The sequence below is a fragment of the Tyto alba genome, unplaced genomic scaffold, assembly GCF_018691265.1.
Source record: "Tyto alba isolate M040663 unplaced genomic scaffold, T.alba_DEE_v4.0 Super-Scaffold_23, whole genome shotgun sequence".
Lineage (NCBI taxonomy): Eukaryota > Metazoa > Chordata > Aves > Strigiformes > Tytonidae > Tyto > Tyto alba.
Genome location: NW_024881297.1, coordinates 24,023,120 through 24,045,287, shown reverse-complemented (window position 1 = coordinate 24,045,287; position 22,168 = coordinate 24,023,120). Strand labels below are relative to the sequence as shown.

Below are 22,168 nucleotides of genomic sequence, written 5' to 3'. Positions count from 1 at the left end.
GTGCGATGCTGCTGCAGCAGGCTGGGTGGAAAAGTTCATTTTCCTATTTATGCTTTGGACAACTCCTCCTGAACCAGCCCAGCCTGCACTGCAGTGGCCGTGCCGCAAACTCACCCTTGGGCATTAGCAGGACAGAGGAACTGTGTTAGCACGGGGGAGCTGCAGGACCTGAAGCTGGAGCGTGCATCTCTGATGGCTAACATCTCTGACGGCAGAGCAAGGGGAAATGCGTAGAGATGAAATTTCAGGTTGTAAGAAGCTAATTCTGTGTTATGGCAAGATTTTTAGCTAGTACAGTTTTCTTATGGTCCATAATTAGAGCATCATACTTAGGAGGTCTGAGTTGAAGCTTTTAACTGTTTAAATGGCCTTAGAAACTTACAGAACTTGCACCTCAGTGAGAAAAATTAGATTTTTGGAAATGCTAAGCACGTCCCTCTGCCTCACTGGCAGATGATCCAGACACCCCCCTTGGACTTTATTTTGTTGCTAGTTAAACATCTTGTTGTAACTCTGTCAACACAAAGTGCTGTTTTGACTCTAAGGAAGAGATGAAATCAAAACCTAGGTAAGGAAGCACCTTGAATCATGTAGAAAAACAAGTGAATTCTCCGGAAAAAGTCAAGATCTTGTGGTAACCACAAGATCATTTTAGGATATGTTTATGTACAGACATTTACTAAGACAGCTCTTCTGGAAGCAACTAACATACACATCTAATCTGAGACAAGGTTTTAAGTGAAAAAATAATACGAAATTTGAAAAACAAAGTTATCAGTTGTTGAGTTTTTTTTACCAAATTGCTGCTGAAGAGAACACAGAAACATCTAACGACAGAGATGAATGGTTAAATAAAAGCTCAGGACAAAGTGCAAAGTCTAGGGAAGGAATCAGAGTGCATTACCCCCAGCAATCCAACTGGGTGACATAAAGGAAACAGAGACCCCATAAATGTCCTTTAATTTTCTCTTTGCAGAAAATTAAGAAAGAACCTACCGCACTCGTGAAACATTGAAAGGTATATAAATCATCCCATATGCAGCTCAGGTCATACAAAAATCATGCTGAATGCAGCTTTTCTGCTCTCAGAAGTTGCCCCATGCTGCAGTCGAAAACTTTCTCCTACTCTGGATGGGACAGAGATTTCTTGAGGTCCTGGTTTTAACTTCTTGTTGTTGCCCAAGTATGAGCAAAAATCAAAAGACAACAGCTCGTATAGCATTTCTCAAGATAATTCTTACAACTATTCCACTTTGCACTATGACAAGCCAGACAAGGGAAGGATGATTTCTCTTCCCCTGCAGCGTTGAAAACAGCAGACATTTCACGATAGACGGTGACACTGGATTTGTACTGACAGGCAGGTTCACTTCTAGTTACCAGTGGCTGAAAAGTCTGTCTAAAATGCTTACCAGACAGCAGCTTCTAGGAGGTTATTCCATACCTCTCTAATTTCTGTATGTTGTTCTTTATATAAAACCAATCTGTCAGGCTTCCCACCTATGCATATAAACTCATACCAGATCTGGCATTCCAGTCTATTGGTACTAAACATAGCACTGCATAGAAACCAAGCCTGATTTATAATCAAAACTACTAACATCATATACAACAGTAGTCCTTATCGTTTCCAGTTCGTGCTTGGGCCACAAGGCTCACAAATTATCTGCTTTAAATTACTAATACTATACTCATGATATGAAAGGTGATATTAATTCAAGTGGTTCAAGACTAAGAACATCCCTATATGGCTCTAAATTACATGCACAGGACTTGTCACAAGGCCAAGCATGATGCAAGTTTAATGCTCCAGTACACAAAAAAGCACCCTTGACTTACTTTCAAAAAAACAAAAAACAAAAAAAAAAAAATCAATTACTGCATCTGCAGAAGCATTTTTGTATCAATCAGCTCCTATTTTAACATGTTCAGAATGTGTTTAAGCATACTTCATGCTACTACTTGATATGGAAAGGACTGAAGTTGATAGCTTTCCAAGGACTCCCATCCTTTAACGTTGCAGAAAGGAACTGTCACCGTCAGCTCTGAAAACCTCCAGAGGATGCTTCCTTTCCTTAGTCCCTATCAACCTCTGTTCCCACCGCTGAAAGGTCAAAAATGCATGTAAAATATTTAGCACGAGATTCTGTTGCTGAAAACATTCACTAAAAACACAGGCAGCAGGACAGCAGTTATATTTAAACAGCAGTTCTACAAAGAAGGAAGACAGGTAAAGTATCAACAAGTCCTTGTTGTCAATTTGCTGATAAATATCTTTTTCTCTAACTAAAGGACAATTTGATCCTTCAGTTACTGAACAAAGTCTCTCTAACAAGCAAGTGGCTTTTATGATTTGACACCACAGATTTTTAAGTTCCATTCAGAACAAGTGTTCATGATTATAGAAAACATGTTACATAAAATAAAACCATGCAGAGAAATCTTTAAAACTCACCCAATATTTAAAAGTTGTTTCAAAAGAAAAAAGAGCTAAGTTCTTCCAGCAACTTGCCCTCCTGATTGTAAATACAGGCTGAAGTCTAAAATAGACATCCTATCATTCAGCACAGTCACATCTGAACATGCAAACTTCCAGAGGGTAGAAAGAGGGTTGTAACTTACACCAGGCAGTCCGGGGATAAAATTCACTCCGGCATAGAAGAACACACAAGACAACACCGAGAAGCATCAATGCGAGTCCAGAGTCTTATTCAGTAGGTGAAAATCTGCCTCCTCTTAAGCAAAGAATTCTGATGGGGGTGGGCACTGATAAAACACAACACTGCGTCATGACTGCACTAGTGAGACAAACCAATCCAATGAAGCTCGTATTAAAAGCAACAAAACGTTCCTTTTTTTTTTTTTTTTTTTTTTTTTTTTTTCTTTCCCCCCAAGCATAGGCATAGACAAGAAAGGAAATCTAATTTTTAACCATCACTGAGCATTTGGGGGTGAACAGGTAATCTCTGAGAAGCCTGAGGTCTTCTATTTTCAAGCACACTTAGATGCATGCTTAATTCAAGTGCATGTGACGGTAGGGTACATACATCCAATTCAGGAAAGATATTGCCTGCTTGTTACTTTATCCATGTCAGTAGAGGTCTCACAGGCTACACCGACCACAGAAAGTTGAAGATGTGCATGAGTTTTGACTGGATTGATGCCTAAGCAAGCAACTTCATTTTCAACAGTTCAACCTAAATTACCCAATCCAAATTCCTTCAACCACTTTCCTTTAAGTGGGAAACATTTTTGCATGTATGTCAAGGCAAAAATAACATTTGCCTAAAGCACCCAGCTTAGCTTTATATAAAATATTTGCTTTGATACTATATTATGCAATTAAGCTATTTTATTCTGCAAAAAAAGAACGTAAATCAAAATTGCATTGTCACAGTTTAAAAATTTGACAGACGCAGATTTATTTGGACATGTTTCTGGTTTATAAATAAATGATGTTTTAAATTTAACTGTTAGGTTTTACTCCATTCTGAGTCACTCAAAGCCATGGCATCATATTCCAACACAATAAGCTTAAATCAATAAATTTTCCACATCCTAAACATTTGAGAAAAAACAAATCATCGATATAGATTCGTAAACACAGACCTGGAAATTACCTGAGGTAATTCTTACCTCATCTATTTTTTCAAGTTTGAATATTTCTTAAGAAGGAGGTAAAGGTTTTCTAAATCAGTTAAATTCTGCTGCAGATGATATTCAGGGATAATTTGATAAATCTGAAAAGTGGTTTACATTTCTTAAGAAAATTCACATGGATTAGTAAATCTACATTACCTTCTAACAAGAACTAAGGCAAAACTCCAGCCAGAAATCTGCAATGCAGAAATGACATTAAAAATCTCAAATAAAAAAAGAATTATAAGTATCAGGCCACGATTCTTTGTAAGAAATGCTGACTCTATTTAAGGTCAATACCCAACTATTCCTAAGATTGCAATATAGCTGCTAACTTTGTGAAAAGCTACATCTCTCAAGTTTGGTTGCTAAGCCTTTCCTTCTACTTCTGTAATAGCTGGCGAACAGGCTTCCTAGTTTTAGAAAAAAGTGAAAGAGGTTGATACCTTCACAATGGTTTTCCCTTACATACAAAAGCAACATACTTTAACAAGAAGAATATTAATCTTTTTGTGCCTGTCTAAACATTTTTTTTTTCTTTTTTTTTTTTTTTTTATACAAGTAGCATCAATCAGTTTAAGTACGAGCAATCGTAATTGTAAACATGAAGTCAGCCTGTATTTATAGGTCTGGATTCCAAGGTTTTAAGGAAGTGAATAAACAAACACAGAAACTTTCTTGGAGCACTTATTTAACTTTATAAAGTAAAAAAAAAAAAAAAAAAAAGAACGCAAAATATTATTTCATGTTCTCTTTATAGCTGACAAGTTGTTGATGTCTGCCTTGGAAAAGCTCAAACCCCAACGGCCCATTTAAGAGCTAAACCCACCCTAGTTCTCCTCAAAGGATCATTCACTCAGCCTAGAGTAACCACCACCAGCATGCAGATGCAGGTAAGAAGACTGCTGAAAGGACACGTTATTTGGGAGGTATCTACATCGATTTCAAAAGCCAGAAGTTGCGGGCCCAACCTGTGGGAATCGTCTCAGACCCAGGAGAACAGCAAACTGGAACCATTTGAGTGCCGCTTCCCACGAGCCAGCCTCACCACAATGGTGGTTTCTTGTTGACCTAAGCTTCAGAGCTTGGTCTACACGCGAAGCAAAGGATATAATAAACAGCACAGAGAAAAGGAAATATCTTCAAAGTTTTTGTTCTGCTAAATCAGCACTGTGGACCTCAGGCATGGGAAAATTCAAGCCAAGATAGGTTGACCATTAAAAAGAGTTACAATTTGGGATACCACTAAAGAAGCAGGCAAAGGAAAATTTATACGACCACAAAATAAATTATGAGGATTGGCTTTTGGCAATCGCAGCACTAGTTTGGTTCCCATCAAATCAAGTATTTGTAGAAATAATAAATATTATATATTACAATTCTGATCAGGTATCACAATTTCTTTTTTAAATTGTAATTTATTCTGGTAAATGAACAATTGAGAGATCCCTGTTCGATTCAACAAACCCACTCTAGGCAGATTTATATTCTGGTTGAAATAATGCAATAGGACATGCCAATTTAAATAATTAATTTTAAACACCCTTTGTTTTTCATTCCCACATCAGCTATTTTCTGAAAGATGACCAGGTTCTCATTTACCAGTGACCACTAAAACAATGTTAATTTGCAACTTAATGTAACTTTTATATCAAATGTAACTGGCCTTCTTGCCATTCAGATGGGAAGGCTACATTATACTTATATAGAAAGTGATTATACTTATTTTAAAATACTTACATTATGTGTAGAAAATAATGAGAGATTATTATAATTTTCTAACATAAAAACCTGTAAGAATGGAAACCTGAATACCTGTAAACTGCATTTGGTCAGAAATAGAAATACAGTAAAAATATCTGAAAGCTGCAGGATGTTGTTCCAGTTACGTTGTGCCAACTTAAATAAGGTTATTGACCAGCAACGGGAGCTTTTGGGCTTTCACATACCTGCTGGTACACTAAAATTGGGAGCCATAAGCAGCTGCAACCAGTGACTTTCTGTTTCCCTTACCAGTATTTGTGTCCCTGCCCCAGGAACCCTTATTTCCCCTCAATCTACAAACAAAGAAAATGAAATTAATGGGGAGGAGTGAAAATGGGTGGCAGATGACTGCACAGGTATCACACAGTATCTCAAAGAAATGAAGCTCTTGCAATACCCTTCTTTCTGGTTTTGAAGGCCCCCATGACCACCTACACCATGGAGGCCTCTGAACCAGGTCACCACGCACTGATCACTACCTGGAAATCAGCCCTGAGGTCCTGGAGGCCAACGGAGATTTACCACAGCTCTACCGAACACAGCACCATTTCTGGGTGCTTCGGTAACTCCACTGGGCCTAACAAATACCAACAAAACTCTGAATATCTGCTCTGCAGATAGCAGCTAGCTACAAACACCGTTCAAGCTGGAAAGATGGCTCCAGCCTACAAAAGCTTTTGCATTTGAGGTAGCAAGCTCCAACACATTCTGATATCTATCAGGATAATCTCTGAATAGACAGAGATGCATCTGTATTTCACTGCAAGAAAAAAAAACATCTCAGGGACTCTCTGGGAAGTCTAATGTGGTAGACATAAAAATTAAAAGAGTCACTTGGCATTCAAGGGTGGAGCGACTCCTCTGCTCTGAGGAAGCAAACCATTTGGATGGGCTTTCTTCATGGCTCTGAATTCTGTCCCACTGTCATCCAAACCTCTTTTTCCAGCAAGCCATGGGGCTCTCAAAGAGGACATCCCACCCCAGCTAGGAGACTTCCACTCCCCATGGTTGAGCAAAGTTGACTGTGCTCGCATAGGCATGGAGGGAGAGCTGCCATGTCACAGAGCGTGACTCTGCTTGAGATCACACTTGTCTGTCGAGCGAGCGAACCCTGGGAAAATGAAAAAGTGGAACCCACAACTGGAACTGCCAGAGGCCAGGGCTGGCACAGAGGATGACACAGGCTCCGGGTGTTGTGTGGCCTGGGTGAGCCAGGCTGGCTCCAACCCCTGCCACAGCACAAGCCCACGCCGAGCCAGGAGGAGTTCAAAGGCAGCAAACCCGTTCCGAAGGAGCAAGGCGTTGGCCAGCGCTGATTCAAGCACTGCCCCGCTTAATGCCAGGAACCGGACTCGTATCACCCGCAACTCTGTCTGATTCACCAGAGACCGAGTGTACTACGTCCATACTAAGCCCAAGGAAAGGGGTGAACTGCTGCTCGGAGCCTCCCTGAGCTTAATCCATCATTTTCCCTCCCCAGCTCCATATCCTAAGAAAGCAATTAGCATGGGCAAAGTATTTCGAAAAGCCCTGGCTACTGCTGAAAACTCAAGAAGCATTATCATCCCAAATTACTACTGGACCTATACTGACTTTACACATAACATAAAAAACTGCCCATGAAACTGCCCTGTGGCAATCCAAAAATATGCATTTTGCAAATTCAGAGCCTTATCCAAAGACCTCCTTGGTAAAAAGCCAGAGGGTGCTTGCCAAAAGTCAACAATGCAAATTTTTCAGATAAAGGAAACCTGACACCTCAAGCCCCAGATTGCCTACCATTTCCATTTCAGTTTGGGTTTCAGAGAATAACCACTGTGGAGTATTTTCCCATTGAGCCCAAAGTGATGGCTGGGGCTCCCGCGAGTCCAGCAACCCTCTCTCTTCAAAGGGAGTTGGAGTGAGCGAGTAACTATCAACATGCCAAACCACACTGGCTGGTTCTCACTGACAGCCTCCAAAATTGGTGTGGCCAGCATGACAGAAGACCAAGTGCTGCTGAAATGTGCTAGCTGAATGCCAAAAGGAGGAAAGGACCACGGGTGTAACCAAAGAGAGGAGAGACAATGACACTCAGAGGTGCTGGCTGGGGCTATGGAAGTAAGTGGAAGTAGGTGAGAATACATTGTGGCAATGAAAATTCTGCTTTTTTTTTTTTTTTTTCCTATGAGCATTGCAGTAATAAAGCTATAAAGGTGGAAACAGATATGAAAGCTGTGGCCTTGGCTTCATTTCAGAGGAATAGGAGCCAAATATTACACCAGGAGGCTGACGATTGTGCCCTATACTGTCTGGAGACGTGCAAAGAATGGCACCAACCAACTAATAAATCTATTCCACCCCTGCCCCAGAGTCCAACAGCTGCTGATCTCCGTTCTTCAGAGTCCATGTAATGGTCCACATCTATCTTCTGTAGCCTTTGATGCTGGAGACATGAGGAGAATGATGGTGAAGCAAAGGCCTTGAGTTCCACCTACAAGGCAGAGTTAAGGTGCCTGCTGCTTCACCGTCAGGCAGTGACAGCACCATCACTGACAATGCTGCTGAAACAAACAGGTGGCCAACAGACTTGTCACATTGGCTAGGAATTAAATCATCGCCACTGCAATATGCCAAAGAACGTCCCATAGGCAGGTACTTGGCTTAGTGAACACCTCCAAGAGGACTTACGAAGGGCATGCGGTCCTGTGAAGCAGGTCAAGAAAAGCTAGGCTTTATCCTTTAACAAAGGAAAACGTTTCTCTCCAAAGCTTCTCCTGTGCAAGAATTAGCACTGAAAAACATAGGAAAAGCAGACCTACAAACCAGCTTATTACAGTGGCTTGGTCTGGGATCTTGTTACCAAGAACTCTCTCCCTCACATGAGTTACTGCTCATGGAGAGATGGCTCCATGTTTTATGTGGGCTTTTCCAAGACTGGGAGCAAACCCCAGTAACGATAGCATTTGTGCTTCAGCGGTCCAGTGTCTACATCCAGGTGGAGCACAAAGATTTTTCCTAAAGGTACGGGAAGGATAACAGGACACACGTTGACTCCAGTGAACTGATGAGCGTATTTGTCTGTGGCAAGAGCTCAAACACCTGGAATTTCTCTGCTTGCCGACACAGAGGTTACCAAGAAAAGAGAAAGTCATGAAGGCAGCAGAAGATATTTCTCTGAGTACTTGCAACCAGCAAACAGTGCCAGTGGCTAGTGTGCCTCATCCTCTGACAAAGGTGTTTGTAACTAAACTGTGCCGATGATAGTGATGCATTACAGCACCCCAGTGGTTGTCCAGAGGAAGAAGGATAGCATGGATGCCACTGAGAGGTCAGGAATAGCAAAAGCAATTCCACGAGGAACCCTCCCTTTTCCCTGCCTTTCTGGAGAAGGGTGAGAATCAGAGCTAGCCGTGCCAGGATCCTGCTATGCCCATCACAGCTTGAACATGGACTTCTCCAGACCCATGCATTTCCCTTGCAAAAAATGACCCACCCAACAAGGGGAATGGCACAGTGCTGACACAGACACCTCTGCTCCACACAAGCACTGAGGAAAGAGCCACAGCACTCCAAGGCAGGGTGTAAATTCCTAGACAGCTGAAGTATCAGAAAAAAAAAAATAAGTAAAAAAGGAGAAAAGAACCTGAAAAAAAAAAAAAATTACATCTACCGCAGCCAGGTATGACAACCACACCATGTGAAGAGAGTCATCTGAACTATGGAAACACATGTGGAGCACATTTCTTGCAAGACCTAGAAGGGACCACAGTCTACCTCTGTCATACTGATAAGGAAACACACTGTTATCCATAAAACAAGTGAGCAAGAGGATTAGCATGTAAAGAACACTGAATACTCAGGAAAAAAAAAACCACATAAAATATATTTTCTTTTAAAGAAGTAAACAAGGAATCTATAATTAATAAACAACTGGTTGTTTCTGGTCACCGAGACCTTCAGAAGTCATAGAATTAATTTCCTCTTCCATCTCTTCTACACATAAATTAAAAAGGGAAAATTAATTATGTCATTTTTGCAACTGTCAATCAGTTCCTCTGCCTTGAATTAGCCAGATATTGAATTAAATCAAATGAATAAAATGATGTGAAGAAAACAGTTGCTCTGAAATGGTGGAATACACTACTCCCCAAATGGGCTTAATATTTCCATCAACACCATTTCCGAGCATTTAATCAATTATCTCCTGCAATTTGTATTTTGTTTTCTTTAAAACTTCAGCAGACATAAACATCTTTGGATCACTTCATTTAATACAAATAACTAAACATATTACAATTAATTTGGGCTATATTACAAGTTTGTCTTTTTCAAATCCAAAGTACCAGGGTTTTAAAATAATCATAATCCTTTCCAGTTTTAAAAATTTCCCAACCAAGCAAAAAGTATTTTCCATCCTCCAAAGTAATCCAGAACATAGACCATATTGCTTACTAATGTACATTCAATCTGGAATACACTGGTGTCACCAATCTAACATGAAATACAGGTGTGCAGAAGACCATTCTGTATCCACTTCAGAACACAATCATCGGTTACTGACAAATATATTTAAAATATAAAAAAAAAATACGAACTGACCTACTGGCTACTCTACTAATCCTGGGATTTTATTTTGCCTGAGATTCCCCAGGGTTTATTCAGAAAACAAAGTAATTGCATAAACTCAGAGGCACAGTTCTCCATTGAGAAAGTCTTCTACAAGAATGTGCAAAAACCCACATCGAGAGTGCCTCATGGGTTGATCTAAGGAAGGCAAATACCGTGAAAAGGAGCAATGCTGGAAGAAACACTAGGTGAACATAGAAGCAGAGGTAATATGAAGAAAACAGAAATGTGCAGATTTACTTGTTCCAGTCAACAACAGTAGCTAAAGTTTATTGATTTCACTTTCAGCAGCTAAAAATTCATGAAAACATTTTTATATGATACAAATAATACTATCCCATATTCAAATTTCTATCAAAGTAATAATATAGACTAGAATTTTCTCACAGTCATTGAGATTTACTTATCAATTAGTACAATAAAACCTATTTTAAAATATAAACATTACTAAGTGCAAATAGTTTTTGTATCCAATTGTAATTTAGCTGTTCAATTGTATGGAAATATCTAAGTAAAGAGACTAACAAAATATAACTGTTAGCTACAAAAATAGCTGGACACATTCTCAGCCACTGTCTCTCAACTGCTCCCTTTATATCCACTGTAAAACTACTTCCAACACACTAATCACATCTATTTGGAAGAAACTAAAATTATATGATTTCAAACTATTTTCATTAGAAAAACAGTCCTTTAACAACAGCTTTTACTCTTCCATCTAATTATATACTCTTAAAGGCCAAATATTCAGTCAGTATGCAAAAATAGCCATAGCCTTTTATTAAGGATAAAACACCAGATAAGAGTTCATAAGAAAAATAAAGATGCTCTTTGCCTCTACCAGCAACACTGTCCAATATAGGAAATTACATTTAATTTTAAAATTTTAAGTACATGTATGTCAAAGTCTTAGTAACTCCTATCAGAGACTTACTACAATTAAGTCTGTTCACAGCACTGTAACTTGCTGGACTGCATGGCTAGAATTTCCTTGGGGATACTTCACACAACAGCCAAGATGTTTGAAAAACTACCTTTTTAAAAAGCTCTTCCCTCACTCTATACTAAGTAATCTGCACTTAAAACCCCAAGAAATCTTACCTACCTGGAATATTTTTTGTGACCAACAGTCAAATAAAAAAGACTGAACTGATTAATATTTGATTCTGACATCTAAGGACTGCGTAAGTACAATACATTATAAGGTTACTCAAATTAGAGGGCTAGCACTATCTGTTTTTTTTCTTCTCCCTATGCACCTGTCACACTTTTTATGCAAAGGCTGTTTATTAAATGCAAGCAAGCCCACTGATTTCCTGTTTCATAATGGTCATGATCTGATCATCTCTATATTCAGTGTATGTTTCTACAAAAAAAAAAACCACCTCAAAATTGATTTCAAGTACAAAACAGCAGCTATCTAATCCACAAATAAAAACTATGGTGATGTTCTGCTTTTCCTAAAACAAGCTTGAAGCCATGATTATATTAAAGACACAGAAGTGAGGGGATTTTTCAACTTCCAAACAGTTACGCAAACAAAGTATTACAATCCAGGGGTGCAGGTAAATGAATAAGCAAGCAAACTACATGATGTTTGTGCAGCGTCCTCTCAAATCCTGCAATCCCTTCTAGAAAGTCTGGATCTACATCTCCCTCTTCTTTACTCATGTTCTTCTCGCATGGCTTGGTCTCAGAAACTTTCCATGCCTGTAACGGAAACTCGAGCCAACTTCTTAAATGTATGATTTCTTCATCTCCACTCATCATCCACTTCTGTTTCTGAGAAGCTCCTCATCATGACACCTGTATCTCAAGAAGCAAAACAGGAAACATCACAGGGATGAAGCAAGGAAAGATGAATAATAATATGCCTCTGTGTCTTTAATAAAATCCCAACTTCCACTCAAGTTCCTTTTAGGAAATAAAGAGTTCCTTTCACAAAAGCAAAGTTTTGCCTAACTAGGTGTGTAAACACCATGTGCCAAAATTGGGGTAACCAATGAAATCTCCCAGTCTGCACCTCTGTTGCTGACATGATGAGCAGGAGAAACCCTGTAGCAGCCAGCCTTATATGCTGTGCAAAGCACCACTGCTTGCCAAGCTTGCCGAACTAGTCTGCGGCAGCCAGCTCAACTAAAAGAAACCGCTGACCCATCTACTAACTTATCCGCTACTGAAAACAATGCAACTTATCTTTACTTAGGACCTATTTGTTCAAGTAAGTAGAGTTCTAGCTCACATCTGAGATCAAGAATAAAGATGTAAGCCTCTCTACCTTCCTCACTGCTCCTTAATCTACGCAATTTCCACAGTATGTTTGTGTTTTTACCAGAGGAGACGTTTCCTCTGCTTTATAGCAGTTTAACTACAAGATGACAAAGGCCTAAGGTATTTTCAACATGCTTTTGTCCCCAAAACCATGTCATAATGTTTAGGGTTGGAGTAGAGGGGACTTGCCTATCTGTTTCTGCCATCTAAAACTTGGGATCAAGCAGGCCCAAAGCCAACAGCAGCACTGTTCAGAGCCTAACAATAAAAAGGCGGAGGGGTGACTCATCCACAAAATGGAGACACAGCCATCTTGTGTCCAAACAAGCAGCCCAAACCGTTTGTCAGCTCACGATTTTGCCAGAACGCTGAACAAGGGGGTGCAGGAGAAATTATTTTTGCAGTGTTCCCAGCCATTAAGCCTTCAGGGCAGATAAGCAGGTACCAAAACCATTCTGCCAGCCAGCTCTCAGTGATAAAGAAGCACGAAAGCAATTTTATCTCTCCCTTTTAGGGTTAAGGCCATCTTTAAACATTAGCACCAAAATCTATCCCTCTAGTACCTCTTATCAGCTACCATCTCAAATTCTCAGAATTCCACCTCCCACCTGAAATCCTCCTTCCTCCTGCATAAAGCACCTGACAGCAGCATGCTCCATACACAGGGCACACTCCACTCAGAAAGACAGCATAGTCCTGTGCCAACTCCTCCCAGCGAAACGATGGGTCATTTCAGCTCTCTTACACTGTTAACTCAATTACAGATGTAGGGACAAAGTCCCATCTGAGCACAAAAGTCTTGGCTTTGGTTCCTGCACATAGCAGTAGAGAAGATAACTAAGCCTTGGATGGTCAGAGAGAAACCTTCTGACAAGGCCCGGAGCATTGCAGAAACAGTAGCTGTTAAGTAACCGGACAGAAATCTATTTGTTGTGCAGGGATTACATGTGAAAGAGAAATACATATTCTCTCAATTCTGAACTCCTCACCCTCAAAAGCGCTTAGGAAGCAAATAGTCCAGAAAGCCTGGGCCTCAGTGATCATGCCTGCTATTGAGAAACATGCTACCGCCTATCAGGAGAGGCAACTATCACAGATTTCAAAAGCTTACAGAGCACAAAAGCTGAGGCAGCCACACATGTCCTGTCAGCAGGACATCCAAAACACATCCAGAAACCATCCAATTATTGTATACCACAGTGATCCTTAGTCTTTTATCATGATGATGCACTGTATACAAGAAACAGAAACCACAATTTCACTGTTCTATAATCTTCATAACTCCATTTTCTCTCTGAGCACCAGAAATTAACTGCAGACAAGTAATTAATTGTTGACATCCTCACTCGTTAATCAGATGTCTACACTCAGCATATGCACCATACAGATTACAAAACATCGAGGCTGCTCACTGTTGCATGCAGAAAAAGAACTGCAGAAAAAGACTAATAATTGTCAAAAAGATCTGACGCTGGCTGTCACCTGAAACAACCGAGGAATTTTCAGTTTTCTTTTGGAGAGACAATTTACTGGCAGGCTGGTACTTCTAACTTTGATCTTCATAGCAGCCAACACCAGCAGAAGAATTTCGTAGCTCAGTAACAAAACACAGAAACCTCGCGGACTGTTAACTCAATTACAGTATTTTGGCAAGGAAGCCTTCCCCTTATACCTTGGAGAAGGTCTTAAAATTAAACAGTGCATGTTTTAAAGGCATATGTGCCTCAATTATTTGGTGTAACTGTTCATGCACCTAACTGCTTTGCGAGAAGAAGTATTCCACAGCAACTTGCTTGGAAGACTGATATTTCTCCTTGTTTCCCAAGGAAACAACAGTTACATAATCACACCATCACATGCACAGAAACATAAATTATAAAGCCAATTTCAAACTAATCTGATGGAAAACAATGGAGATTTCACAGGTGCTCAATTCCTACAACAGGCTTGCAGAATAAATAACTGAGGCAGATCCCTGAGCAATGCGCCTCATTCACAAACATCAGGAAGACATCCCTTTGATTAAATATACCCAAGAACTACAAGGCAGTGAGGCTGCTCAGACACTGTTGTTGGGAAAATCAGGGATGCTAACAGTACTGATGTGTAATGGAAAGAAAGAAGGGAAGATGTTTAAGGTATCACAGTGCCACCAAAACTGACAAGGCTGCTGGAAACTCCCATCTTCACTAGTGCAGCTGCTCAGAGAGCTACTTTTTAATCTACAGAGCAATTCAGCAATGATGTATGCACCCATCACAGCTTCCACCTTTAAGCAGGCTGCTGCTGACGTGTTAGCAGGCACTTCTCAGGATTTGTTAAAGACACTTGGTCAACAGTTGTCCTCTTTCACCATTGAGAAAATGGAAAAGTAGACATATACTCCAGTACAGGTGGCCTCAGAAAACCCTAAAAAAAAAAAAAAGTATTCTTCTCAAACCCTTCCAACAAGATTCTACTCAGGCAGGGTAAGCTAAGCACTGCCACAACAGGTCAGATTGCTGGTCCATCTGTTTGAGAATCCTGCCTCCTGTGATCGGGACCAGATGCTTCAGAAGGTGGAACAGCTCGTGTAATGAACAATGATGTAATTCACCCAAAGGGGAAATTCCTTCCTGACCTCATCAATTAGCATGAAGGTTTATACGCTTAATTTATTTTTAATCCTATTTACTGCAACTCTGGACATTGTCATTACATATATAAATGTCCAGGTCTGCTTGGAATCCAACTAAACTTTTGGCCTCGGTAATATCATGTGGTATAATTATGCCACTTCAAATATACTAATTTTCAATTAAACATCCCTTTGTTCTTGCACTATGGGAACTAGCACAGCTATTAACCACCTCTCTTCCCCTTCCAAGGGCTCCAGTCCCACTTGCACCATAAACCCCCATGCCATACTGTGATGTTACAGAGCAGGAACATAATCTGAGGACCATTAAGGCAACAATTTAGCAACTTTTATCCAGCAACGTTTCTGCTAAACTAAATTTCTGGGATCTGCTGGAAGCTGGCAGCTCCACCAGAATTTCACCAAGCCCTACCCTCTTCCAGATCTTGCAAGTTCACTTTTCTGAGGTCTTCCATTCCAGAGCTGCCACCCTTATAAAGCAAACTGTTTTGCCCTGTGTTGTGCTCTTTGAACCTCCCCCCCAAGGTGCTGTTAAATTTAGTTATAAAAGCAGCATACCATGCTGGGCTTTTCAAGGTCACACAGGAACCTCTCCCTCTGAGCAAAGAGTTCCCCTGCCTTCTCTATGACTGTATAAAGAACAATAGTGTCCAATGAAGCAAAACCAAACCCATTTTGCTCTTGGCTGATGTTCCTGTGGGCGGCAGGTTCCTCTGTGCAATAACTTTATACTGTGTTGTTGCTTACAGATGAGCTCATGACGTATTCATCATGATTATCATGCCAAGTACTTCCTAAAGCTCCAGCGTGATTAGTCCCTGCCATTTCTACTCACACAACACTTGCAAGAGGCATCAAGGCATAAAACCACACTTTCATTCAATAAAAGTTTGGGGAAGAAAAAAATATAATGATGTATGCAAGCAGCAGACAAAGAAAGGAAACTCTTAAAAGCACCTTGAGGTTCTAGATCCTCTTGTCTCCCCAAAACATAGTCCTGCTTTCAGTAACTATTTGGGCTGCATTTTCTTCTCCCAGCCTCTGGAGTTAAAACTTTGGACACCAGGCCACAGGTTCTTAATCCCAAAGTCTTTAAGAGAGAAAGAGTAGGTTTGGCTGATACCTCATGGGAAGATGGCCCTCCAAAGAGATGACAGAGTTTTTCTAGCATCTGTGAGAAACACCACATACCCATCACTGTTCTACCGCAAGTGTTTTGATTATGGGCTTGGAACTGGAGAGTTATGGCAAGAGAACACTTCTTTGCCTCAGCCGAAAAGAAAATGACACCATTTCGTCCCTTTTTAGAAGGATCTTCAAGCAACCAACTGGTCGAGAGAAAACTCCTGTCCCAGCCTATGGTCCATAAACAAATGGAGGTCTTTAATGATCAAAATAGCACTAAAAGAACTAATAACAGCCATCACTTTGCCAACTGTTAGCTCGTTAAGTAACACAACCACATGCAACCTTATCCTCTGCTAGAGTATCATATACTGATTAGAGTCAATAAAATCAGAGGTCTCAGAATGGTAGTTAAATTGTCCCATTGCATTCTTCTCAGTGGCCTCCCCATGCTGTTTAATAGTTACACAGCAGTCTTAGAAACTCTGTTCCAGAGTGATGATCTTAAGACTAAGAGGCCATAAACACTTCCCTGTTCTGTCTCATGTGTAAAGACAACATACTGAACTGAGAACTTCTACAATGCTCTTAAGCAATGCTCAAACAGCAGTCCAAGCCACAAGTTTCAGAGCAATGCCATACCAGCATCTCCAGGACCTCTGATCAGCCATCAAGTGGTTTGCCTTTGGCATGTCAGGATTTGCTGAGGTTGAAAGAGAAGACAGTAATGATACAGAACAATCCTCCCATCAGCAGTGGCAAAAGTTATCTTGGAGGCCTCGAGTGCAGTGCTTTCACTGCTGTTGGGTCATTACTGAATATGAAGTCAAAAAGATGCGATATTTTCTGTTTGTCACAAAAATAGAGTTTGGGTAAGGATATCTTTTAATGGACTCAACAACAGTATTTTTGGCTGCTAGAATTCTCAATCCGTTGCACTAAAATTAGCTTTAAATAAATGTGCAATACAAGCAGTACATACTTTGCCTAAGAAAAAATCCGTTGGCCACTTACAGATCATGTGAACTCAGTTATTTGTTTGAGCTAAGAACATCAATTATTCCAGGCCTTATCTGATTATAGATTTGACATGTGGCACTGCCACATATCAAAATGCAGGACAAGCCACAGCTCTTTACCAAAGTGAGGGAACATTCCTGCAAACAATTGCTGCCATTTAACAAGATGGTCGTGAAGAAAAGAGGTAAGATTGAAAAAGCCTGTGCCTCTGCCTCCACCCTTCCAACCTTCCCTTTGAAAAGAAAAAGTGAGTCTTCCTCTTCTGTCAGTCCACTCCCTTCCATATTACAGTATAAAGAAATTTAATGCCTTCACCTATCACTCCCTGACGCCCACCAACCAAAGCTATGGAAGATGATATTCTTACATTTTTTTCCCCTTTGAGCTTTTCATCAATCAGTAAAAGGGTTCCCTAAGTTCTGCTCTGTTTTTAGAACTGGTGTCATAGAAGTCAGTTCTAATATTGCTTATTGGAGCATACACTATGATCTGAGCAACAGCAAAATAGAGTCCTTCAAACATACCGAGTACTCTGTGCTTGGTAAAGTTCACAGCAGCTGTTCAAGTCCCAGAAAGACATCTGAGAGAAGCACCATAAATAACGAGATCACATGGAGTCTTCCATTGCACAACCAACATACATCTTTCCTGCTCACGAATTTATGCTTCACACCCTACGCTGTCAGTCAAGAGCATAATACAAACTATGTTTTCAGGATGATCCAGAAGGTATTTTGGAAAGCAATACAGCCCTCCTGCCGGCCGAGTCTTTTCAAAATACTCATTCTACTGCATTACAAAAAAAGTCAAGTGCTTCTATAATCTTGTCCGAACCGCTGTCTTTCTCAGGAGCAAGCTATAGATCCACACACGCCTTTTATATATCACAGATGTCTAAAACCAGTTCCTGAAAGTCTGACAGTGGCAGCTTGCTGACAGAAATTGAAGGGTCTACTCCTTTGCAGACTGAGGATCTAAGTTCTTCAGATGTGCAAATGTAAGGTATTTTCTCAGACTCTGATTTCAGTAAATCCCTAAACTGACCAGCCCCTTTTCAGGATTCGTAATTCACTTTACTCTTAGATTAAAATTAAACCCAGTCCTCCTAAACCATCTCATTCCTAGGCCTCTGAAAGGGGAGAAACACTTTTCAAGGCAGTGTCTAGCTATAACTGAGAAAGAAGATATATGGCTATTTTATAAAAATTAGGTGGGTTTTTTTCTTTTTCTGGAGTTTTGCCACAAATTGCCTTCGAGGGCTTGGTTCAGAAATTCCAAATTCAGTTTATTGTTTTTTCTCATTAAGAACTAACTCCTTTTAGCAATTCTGTTAATCTTGGAGTTTGAAGTTATTTTTATTAAAGTAACGCCCAGAGTTTAGACATTCCATAAAAAGATCAGGAATTATTTTTATTAAAGTAACACCCAAAGCTTAGACATTCCTTGCAAAAATCAGGCAAAGAACCTTCATTCTTAAAAAGGTTCTTAGGTTTTTCCTTCTAAACACAGATTTCACAGAGACAACTGAGCACTGAGAAGTTTTATCAGCCTTTTTTACCAGAGAGTTGGAAAAAAAAGTTATCAAGGCAGGATTTTTCCTGCCTAAAAAAATCCTGAGCCCTTTGCTCTTAACAGGACGTGTTCTTTTTTTTTTTTTTTTTTCTCCTCCCTCTTGTCTTCCATTATGGAAGAAGTAGCACCAATTTCCACTCCCCAACGTCAGGTCTCTCATGAGACATTTGTGCTGGCTTTGGTGTGTTCTGCCAGCAATCAGTATCTCTGGTCATACTCTGTATCTATCCCTTAGCCAGCCAACCATGACAACAACAATTTCTGATGGAGCTTTAGACTACAAGAAACTTGTTCTTATGCCACATCAGAAACAGAGCTGCAAAATAAAGGATCTTACCTCCATTCTCAGGGGCCTGAGGCACTGAAACCTTCTGCTCTTCAGTGGCAGCCTTGTCTCAAGGACAAGATCAAGTGCTGCCTTTTTGTTTCACTGACTACGTTAATAAACTAGGTGACATCACTCAGGTTCCTTACCATGATTAAAACATCTTAAAGTGTTTGGAGGGGAAAGGGAACGCCTTTTGATCACTGCTTCCAGTTCCGAGCGTAGGCAACCATAACTGAAGACTGCACTTTGTCAGCAAGCCTCCTCCAAACACTATTGCTCTTTAGGCATAACAGGTCAAAGACATCACAGAGTTAATAATACCTTTTCCAACAAGGTGCTTCTTCCCTGTTGAAGGCGGCACGTAGTGACAATTTTCAATCTCTTTAATGTAGAAATTAGGGCCAGGGCAAAATCTTGTCAATTCCTCTGAAAGAGAGGTTAAGTTGCAACATACCCACCTTTCTCTCTGCAGCGTGTATAATTTCAGCTTGCTCAATCGCAGAGGCACTCCTGAGTTCAGGAGGACTTTAAAAGGAGTGATTATGCTCACGGAAGTAAGCTAACATGAATAAATGGCTCGGGCAACAGGGAGACATTCCAGAGCCATGTGCCATCACTGGGCTTTTGGCCAATAACTGCTTAATCATATATGCAAAACGCAAATTAAAGAAAGATTCATCATAGGTTAGAATATTCTCAATGAATAATTTTGCACTGGGCTGAAGAAGCTTCCCTGCAAACCCTCCTCGGATGAAGGCACTGGGATCTTCTCCCCATTTTCAGAGCTTCTACTGGCATCAGCAGTACAAGTGAAACAGCAAAGGCTTCCTCTGTGAGTCTTCTCAATGGATCAGGCAGCTTCAGAGATTGAGAGCAACTTTAGCACCACACAAGCACCAGGTTGGTGAAATCTGTAACTCTTATGGCTCTAAAGCACCACTGCAGCTGCTACAGATTATGTCCTCACCTGGGCTCAGCCAGCACATGCCAGTCCATACTCTCTGGGTTTATAACATTGGACTGAAACTCAAAATGCTCATGGCACTGGGGGAAGATATTTTCACTACAAGGCCCGCAGTTTACAATGTCTTCAGCTTCAAACACAGCCACACTCACAGCTTAGAAATGCTTAAGACCTTCTTGAGCCTTGTCACGGAATTTATGAAGCTCTATTCAAAAAGCTTCAATCTTCTGTGCAGCACTGAGTATAAAACTTAGCCAGCCACATTTAGTTATGAGGAGATGCCTTTTCTACCACTTAACGGATTATAGTTTTCATGTAAGATTATAGAGTTATGGTTGTAACTCCATCTGAAGACTGCATTTACAAAGATCTGACTGTTTAGCAGCTCCCATGGACACAACAGAGTGGTCAGATTCTCAAAACCACCCGAGATGTTATTGAGAGCAACTTGTTCATGCTTTTTTTGCAGTACCTTTTAGATGCAAAGCTTTAACTGCTTCGAAAGCCTTCCCTCGCATTTGTTGTGTGATCAGACACCATTAAATCTACGTATCGTAACAGCTTTTTAAACAGTATTGGGTAAGCTAGAAAGACTTGCCTCTGTACAGCATTCCCAAAAATAAACTCAACTAAAGATAACTTTGGCACAATTTTTTTAAAGGTCACAAGCTTTCCCCATCCCAGACATCTAATAATTCAGCATGAACAAAGTTCCATGAGCATTTGAGAATCCGCTCCTGTGCATGCCCACAAGCCTGACGACTACGAACGAACACAAAAAAACCCAGATCTGTTGCCTCTACCCTATCTGCCTTTGCTTCTAGGCACCGATTTTTTTACAACCCATTAAAGAAAGCACTTTTTTTCCTACACACGATATTGTGAATTAGCGACTAAAAATCACTGCAGAAATCTGAGGTAAGATTTCAAAAGCTGATTGCACCTTCTGTCTCAAAGCATACCTGTACTGTAAAACTGAAATATAAAACCCTCAACAAAACAGGGTACAGTTCTGGGAGAGAACTTCAATAGCTGCACTTAAGCCAGGAAAACAAATCACTACCTACCCTTCACTGATGGCTCAAGCAGCGTTCTTCTAGCGCCCTAGCAAATGCAAAAGGTGCGCGCGCTGGAAAAGCTTTTGCTTTTGTTGCTTCTCCTTACAAATGTTTTGTCTCAACAAGTAAGTTTGCGAGACACTTGTGCTGCTACCTCAGGCCCACGAACAGAAGCGGAGCTGCAAGCCACTCGCGACTGCTGAGCGCTTCACGGCGCTTCCAGCTCAGCTGGGAGGAGAACTGTGGAGCTACCAGCTACAGAGGGAAGGAAGGACGGCTGGGTTTAGCACGCTGGGAAGAAAGGGCTCGTTCTGACACGCTGCTGCATCGCAACGCGTGGAGCCGCGGCGGGCGGCTGCCGAGGCCCGCAGCCCCCGGGCAGCGGTACGGGAGGTGCGCCGTGGGAGCGGGCTCAGCCCCGCGCTGCCCGCTCCCGGGCTGCCGGCCGCTGGGATGCGAAGGCTGAGCTCCCGGTACAGCCCCGCGCCCCGACAACGCCGCCGACGCCCGCGGGGTGAAGCCGGGCACGGGCGGGGTCGCGGAGAGCCCTCCCGCGGAGGGCGGACGGTAAGCCCACCCGGCCCGGCAGCACGCAGCCCGCCCCCGGCCCTCCCCACCCGCGCTTTCTACTCGGGCGGCCCCTTCCCGCCTCAAGACGGGGACCCCTCTCCTCGCCCCCGCCAGCCCCCCGCTCCCTTCAGCGCGGACGGGGCGAGGGGAGAGGCGCCCCCACTCACCGCCCGGCGGGCGCCCTCCGGTTCCGAGCGGCGGCGGCGGCAGCGGCGGGAGCAGCCGGCGCGGCCCCGGAGGCGGAAGCGGCAGCAGGAAGTGAGGTCGGGGGGGGGGGGGGGGGGGGGCGGGAAAGGCGTCGGTGTGCCCGCCTAAGTGCCGGTAAGGAACGGGGCGGGGGGGGGGGCGGGACCGCAGTAACGTGGGGTAAAGCGAGATACCGGGAGGCGGCGGGGCAGCGCAGCCGAGCACCGGCAGGCCCGGGGCTGTCCTCCGGGGCGGCGTGGGAGCGGAGCGTCCTCCCGCCGGGTTGTTGCGCTTGTTTTCCTCGGCTACACGAAAGGGAGCGGCCCGGGGGCCAAAAGCTCGCCCAAACGAGCCCACTTTCCACGGGGCGAGCTCGCTGAAGCTGCCTCACTGCCCCGGTAGATGTTAGCGCACAGGTGATTTCA

At 42.0% G+C, this 22,168-nt stretch overlaps 3 protein-coding genes across 12 annotated transcripts in view; 1 reads left to right on the top strand and 2 right to left on the bottom strand.

The window, feature by feature from the left end:
- SLC20A2 (solute carrier family 20 member 2) overlaps positions 1 to 21,786 on the bottom strand; it is a 58,015-nt gene extending 36,229 nt beyond the window's left edge. Inside the window, exons 1-2 of one of the 9 annotated variants that reach the window (XM_042796418.1) lie at positions 21,725 to 21,786; positions 14,552 to 14,691 (exon numbers count right to left, since the gene is read on the bottom strand). The gene's annotated coding sequence lies outside the window, so the exon portion shown is untranslated. Of the gene's footprint in view, positions 1 to 2,622; positions 2,854 to 14,551; positions 14,692 to 18,974; positions 19,062 to 19,286; positions 19,384 to 20,996; positions 21,086 to 21,724 lie in introns of those variants that run through there. The other 8 variants (XM_042796420.1, XM_042796417.1, XM_032997751.2 and 5 more) reach the window with 8 other exon arrangements.
- Positions 10,255 to 22,168, bottom strand: part of SMIM19 (small integral membrane protein 19) — a 14,685-nt gene continuing 2,771 nt past the window's right edge. Inside the window, exon 3 of one of the 2 annotated variants that reach the window (XM_042796424.1) lies at positions 10,255 to 11,823. In XM_042796424.1, the coding sequence (XP_042652358.1) occupies positions 11,765 to 11,823 (59 nt within the window). In that variant the 3' untranslated portion in view covers positions 10,255 to 11,764. The remainder of the gene's footprint in view (positions 11,824 to 22,168) is intronic. The other variant, XM_042796425.1, reaches the window with a different exon arrangement.
- Positions 21,862 to 22,168, top strand: part of HGSNAT (heparan-alpha-glucosaminide N-acetyltransferase) — a 26,339-nt gene continuing 26,032 nt past the window's right edge. Inside the window, exon 1 of the mRNA XM_042796422.1 lies at positions 21,862 to 21,878. The gene's annotated coding sequence lies outside the window, so the exon portion shown is untranslated. The remainder of the gene's footprint in view (positions 21,879 to 22,168) is intronic.